This window comes from Centruroides sculpturatus, unplaced genomic scaffold (assembly GCF_000671375.1).
Source record: "Centruroides sculpturatus isolate CEXI.00-Female unplaced genomic scaffold, Cexi_2.0 scaffold749, whole genome shotgun sequence".
NCBI lineage: Eukaryota > Metazoa > Arthropoda > Arachnida > Scorpiones > Buthidae > Centruroides > Centruroides sculpturatus.
Genome location: NW_019385022.1, coordinates 340,505 through 346,856, shown reverse-complemented (window position 1 = coordinate 346,856; position 6,352 = coordinate 340,505). Strand labels below are relative to the sequence as shown.

Genomic DNA, 6,352 nt, shown 5'->3' with positions numbered 1-6,352 from the left:
GGCAAATTTAAATTTTCGCCAGTGCTGTGGCGCTGCAATCTTTGGCTATGTCTTGGGCTACTCAAATATTTTACGTTTTTGATACTAAATTAACTTCTGAAGTATAATTTTTTATTGTTTTTATATTTTTCAATATATTTATTTCATTTGTACAAAATAAAGAAATAATTTTTAACGATACAGTAGTCACGATTATTATTTTAAAAAGTTTACGTTAGGCTTAACATCGACGAAAATTCAACGCAAAGTGACACACAACAGAGAAAAATTTCAACATGGGATAGGTTAATATATTTTTTCATACGTAATCGGTTATCTGAAATATTGATTTTCCAAACAACCACAGTCCCCAACTGATTCGGATAATCGACGCTCTACTGTACTTAACATCATCATTAGGTCATTTTCAAAAGTAGATGGTAAAAGAAGTTGTCGACAATTTTACCATTAGCTACAATGAAATCAGCAATGCAGAGAATAAAGTTACAGGTCTTGATCAGATTTTGGTCAGAGGGGGAAAAAACCAAATTGTTTCCAAATATTTGAATATCTGTTTTCTTGAACAAACTGATGGAAAACTTCACTTGTGCATTGTAATATCCTCAAAAATGCAAACTTTTCAATGCATAAACTACTCATATAATTAGTTTAGATAATCCCAACATTAACAAAAAAGTCATAAATCTCTAATGAGGATGAGCTAGGAATTAGGAGGAAAGGGCTGGTTGATATTGGCATTTGCAGTATTCACACAACACTTAATGCATATATGAAAGCATTAAGTGAACTTGGTGAAGATGTCTCAGAACTCATCATGTCAATATACTACTTTTTTGATGGATAGTCATCTCATTGGAATGATTATACTAATGTATGGGAGGGATCAGCTTAAATTACCCAAGCATTGTTTACAAAACATGCCACTACAAACTGCTAACATTTACTAATGCAACATCCAGGTTGATAGAGCAGTGGTATGCAGTTACCTACTATGCCTAGTATTTCAAGCATTGTCTCTCTCAAAAGAAGCAAGCCTTGATATCAAATACATCATACAAAATTATCAAGTCTGTTGAAGAGTCCTTACATCAAAGCAGAAGTTTATCATGACATCTCAACTGCAGATCTCTTTACTAAGTATACAGCAATGTTTCATAGACAAACCACTGATACAGTATATGTTATGTATAGTAAGTAAGATATGGAATTTGTTTCAATCCCTACTGAGCTGAATTTTGAGATTCTTTAGACTCTATTGAAGTCTGATGCTGTCTTGAATCCAAAATAAATGTCAGACAAAAACATCAAATAAATGAAAGTAAGAGTTTTTAATCCAATCCATCTTAATTAAATGTCTCATCATATAAGACTTCATTCTAACGACAAATACAGTAAATCATCACTTATGCAGTCACCTTTGCAGTATACAATTTCTGGTCACAAGCAAGATTATGAAAAAATTGACAAACAGAACTGTAATTAGAGTAACATACTAAATCCTGTTAAATACTTAACACAGATCTTGGCAAACTGTTCCATAACCATAGCAACAATAGTACTTTAAACAATAGATTGAATTTAGGAATGTGGGATTTTCCTATTCTATTGGCTATATAAATGGATATAAATGTCACTTTAGGACACTTCTACCTTGGCCATCAAGATGGAGTTTGATTTTTGTTAAAACTTATGCAGTTTTACCAGGGAATTTTATGGGTGGCTGTAAAGCAAGGTTTTGCTGTAATTAGCTACAATGCATAGTTAGGACTAGATTTATATATAAGTTAAATAGCTACTGCTTAGGGTCTCTCACTTTTAAATTTATTATTCAAGGGTTGACCTTATTATACAGTCAAAAATCATAGTATTTGCTGGATAGGGAAGCCTCTTACATGTTATAGCTCAGAACCAGTCTAAATTAGATCTTTTATATAGCAACAATAATGCATAATATTTGATGTCTGTTATACTCATTAGCAAATTATTAGCAAGGTTGCAGCCGAAATTTTCATCTCTAAAATGCAAACATTGAGCAGTGGCTCAACATTCACATTTTAGAGAAAAACTTTGGCCGCAACATCACTATTAAGTAGGGAAGAATAAACCTTTGTATACTTTGAATTGAAAATAAGCAAAACTTCCCCTTATATTGAAATTCACAGATGGATTTACGTAGGTTTTTACCTCTATAGAAGACGACGAAACTTGTTTATCTCCGCTCTCTTCGGACAGAAAGGAACTGGATTCATTTTGACTCCTTTCAATTCCCAAAATACTCTCTTTGGCTTGTTGCAGAGACGTTAAAATCTCTTTAGGCGTCGGTTCTTTATTTTTATCTTTTATTCTAGCTAAACGAGATTCTGAAATAAATCGAAATGCAAATTAAATACGAACCAAAGTAAATCAGAATAATTCTATTTTCTCACCTAATTTACTTAAGTACTGTGCAGAGTCTAACATCGGCGTAGCTCGATCGTTCTCCATGTTTCACATCGCAAGAACAATTTGTTCTTTATCACGTGAATGTCACTGACACGCACGCCCTGGCTTAAACTCGGAATACAAGTAAAACTCTCATGGTATCAATGCCAACATTGCGATAAAATTAAAAGGACAGAAGTAACAAACGCAATCATAAATGAAAATATAGATTAAGAGTATGACTAACGAATCAATTTACGGATACGGACAAAACCATTATATACAGAACCATTGCCTATCAGGGATGAAAAATATCACAGACAGTTCAATTTACCGCCACCAGGATCGCGTTTCGACACCCGTCTTTAAACTGACGCCTACTCCGTTAATTGTCAAAATGATAAGAAAACCATTTTTCTAACCGAAAAATAATAATTATAAACCACAAAAGAAAATTTTATTACTGATCTTCCGCTTAAAATTCGATTTTAACTTTAAAAATTATCTATCAAATAACGTACATAAATAATATTTTTTGTCCTAAACATTCAAGTAAAATTCAATTTCGTTTTCTTGGTTTCCATTCTTACCCGTAACAATTTATTTATTTTTTATCTATTCAATCTACGACCTTTCCGATTTTGTTATACAGTATTTAATAATTTATGTATATATATGCAGATACAGAGTGTATCAGAATGACGTTTAAAAATTTGGGGGATTGTAGAGGATGAAATTTTGAATGTTTTGATATAAGGAACCTATAGCCGAAAATGTCATGTAAAGTTTCTACAGCACTTTGCGCGTTCTATGCGATCGGTATGATGAATGAAACATAAAGAATTTGCATATCAGCAAGTTCTCCAAATGTGTAGTTACCCTCCATGACGCCAGAACGTATCCACAGTATGTGAAGCACGATAAGCAGACAACTGTACACTGACTCACGTTGACTAGCTGCGTTTACAGCACAGCGCCAATGGATACAAGGGGTTACCTGAAGGACGATAAGCACTAAGTACACAACGTCCTGTACGCAGGCCCAGTTAGACCACTGTAGTTGTATGTTTACAGTCTTCCATTCGAACTGAATACATATTTTCTCTGAATTATTTTAATGTAATAATAATGGCCGGACAACCGAGCGGTCAAGATGGCAGTCTACCGCTCAAGGGACCCGGGTGGTCCGTCTGGATATGTCGGGTCACCCCATTGTGGGCCTGACCGAACCCGTAATGGAGTTGCTAAAGAGGCCCTCTTAGTGCCCACCGAGAAGGAGGGTTGAAAAAAATAATAATATTCGACTATTTTACTAAATTGTGAGGCCCCAAAAATGAATTGAAATTAAATATTTATTATTAGAAATTTATTAAAACGAAACTAAAAAAATCGTCTATTGTTAAAAACCGATCAAAGATCGAATTAGTTGTGTTAGTCATATGAAACCGCAACGAGAGAAAAAAAAAAAACGCTATTGATGTAAACAGAACGTAATAATTTTAAATGATTAATAATTGTAAACAAACGACCTCCAGTAGAGATGGACCTTTGAAGAGTCGCTCATATGCACATAATTAGAACATAGAAATTTTGAAAAGAGGAAAGGTTAATGACAAAAAAGGACATTGCGTCGTGTCGTTAAAATTTCAAAAACGTCACAGACTAGACAACAATGGTGGAAAATATGAGCGCAAGTTTCAAAGTTTCATCAACATTTTGCAGCCAGAATAACGGATGGTGTCAAGTAAATTCTTCAAGGCGGATCTTTCTCGTGACTCGAAAAGGAATTGTTTTTCGCTTAGAGACAGACGAGGGAGCCAATCAGAAAACAAAACCAAAAGCGGAGATTGATATAATCCCCGATCTTGAAGGACAAAGGGGGACACTCGGCAAGACTGCACTCGACACAAAACTCGGCGAGTCAAGACAAAAGTGTGTGAACATCGGAAGTGCTGTGTCAAATAAAAACTGGAGACGAATCTTTTTCGTCTGGGTGCCGATACCAAAACCCTGCCGTCACCGACCAACGGAGTCTCACGAACCCGAAAACATCACTGCCTCCAGAACCGGCCCTACCATAGGGCGAATGGAGCAGCCGCTCCAGGCGTTAAGCCCTAGAGGGCGCCTCAGTGGTAAAGAAAATTAAAGGAAAAAATATTTTTTTCACTTTTCGATATTTTAATTGCAAGCGTGTGGTAGTATGTGAATGGCCTTATCTGTTGAGACGCGCGTGGGTCGAGTGCGTGAGCGGGGTTTCACCCCCCTAGGTTACATCATCAGAGTTGCCACCGCAGGCGCCGCTGTTTTAGTTGGCAAGCGATGTACGCCGAAGTAAAAAGTACATTGGAAGAAGAATACCGACAGTGATCCCGTGGCATGTTCAGAAGCTAAATCGTTTGCACACAATTTGGAGAAGTTCGAGTTTTTGCTGTCGTTAGTCATTTGGTACGACGTTTTATTCCATGTTAATCTTGTCGACAAATCCATGCAATCAGAGCGCGTAGACCTGTCAGATGCAACAAAAATGATGCACAAATGTTTGAAATTTTTGAAAGAATATACAGACGAAGGATTAACAAATGCTCTCATTGCAGCTAAGGACATAGCTAAAGAAGCTGAAATAAGCCCGGAGTTTGAAACAATCCGCGCACGAAAAAAGAAAAAAAAAATGTTCCCAAATGAAGATGACGCGCCAATGGATCCAGAAACGTTATTCAGAACAAATGTTTTTTATCCTGTTAGACACTGCTATAAACTCGAGAGACACGCTTCACGCAACTTACTACAATTAATGAGACTTGGTCTTTCCTCTATGATTTCAATAAGACCGATGAAAATTTGAAAGAAGCTTGCCTAAAGTTGGAGGAAGAACTAACGCATGATCATAATTTCGATATTTCGGGATTGGAACTTTCAAGAGAAATTATGTGTTTAAAAATGTTTTTTAGATATTGATAAAGGTCATCCGAAAGCAGTCCTTCAGATCTTAGCATTAAATAATTGGCAAGATACATTTCCTAATATTTGTAACTATTCCGGTTACGGTGGCCAAAGGTGAACGGAGTTTTAGCAAGGTTAAGCTAATTAAAACGTACAGGTAACCTCCGTATAACACGGTAGTTACGTTCCAAAAAATTGCCGTGTTATGCGAATCAANCATGTTTAAATTTTTCTCTGTTGCATGTTGTTTCGTGTTGAATTTTCGTCAATGTTAAGCCTAACGAAAGTTTTTATAATAATCGTGGCTATTGCATCATTAAAAATTATTTCTTTACTTTGTACAAGCAAAAAAAATATATTGAAAAATATAAAAACAAAAAAAAATTATACTTTAGAAGCTAATCTAGTATCAAAAACATTCAATTCAGCACAACACAGTCCGACCAGAATGCTTTCGGTTAACTGACATTTCGGTTGATCGACATTCGGATAATTGATGCTCTAGTGTATACATATATATATTTATAATACAATACAATACACATGTATTGTATATGTTACCGCTAAAGCTCGAAAGTCATTAATGTGTACATTACCTAGCTAATCTGCAGATTAACTAGGGTGATCTGTTAAAGTTGCTAAAATTGTTCTATATCTCAAATTACCTACTAGGCACTCGGTAAAGTGAAAATAAGATCTTTTCTGGAACAACAGCAACACTTCTATACGCTTAAATTAACATAATGTTCTTTATTTAATTTTCAATATCTAAAGCAGTGTGTTTTTCAACCTGTGGGTCACAACCCCCAGGGGGGTCGCAGGTAGAAGAAAAAGACAAGTGTTTATAGGTCCTACACTACATTAAAAAAACTACAATTTCAGCGAGAATTACGGCCCACCCCAGAAAATGATAGTGGAAAAAGTGTTGAGCTGAGCTGATTTGCAAAAGGAAATAAAAAGTAGAAGCTGAAAATTCAGATCCTAAAAAAAA

At 35.4% G+C, this 6,352-nt stretch overlaps 1 protein-coding gene across 1 annotated transcript in view; it reads right to left on the bottom strand.

Moving 5' to 3' along the window:
* Positions 1-2,759, bottom strand: part of LOC111633562 — a 9,479-nt gene extending 6,720 nt beyond the window's left edge. The window contains exons 1-2 of the mRNA XM_023378151.1: positions 2,427-2,759; positions 2,185-2,360 (exon numbers count right to left, since the gene is read on the bottom strand). Coding sequence (XP_023233919.1) covers positions 2,185-2,360; positions 2,427-2,484 — 234 coding nt within the window. The 5' untranslated portion in view covers positions 2,485-2,759. The remainder of the gene's footprint in view (positions 1-2,184; positions 2,361-2,426) is intronic.
* Positions 2,760-6,352: the final 3,593 nt, after the last annotated feature.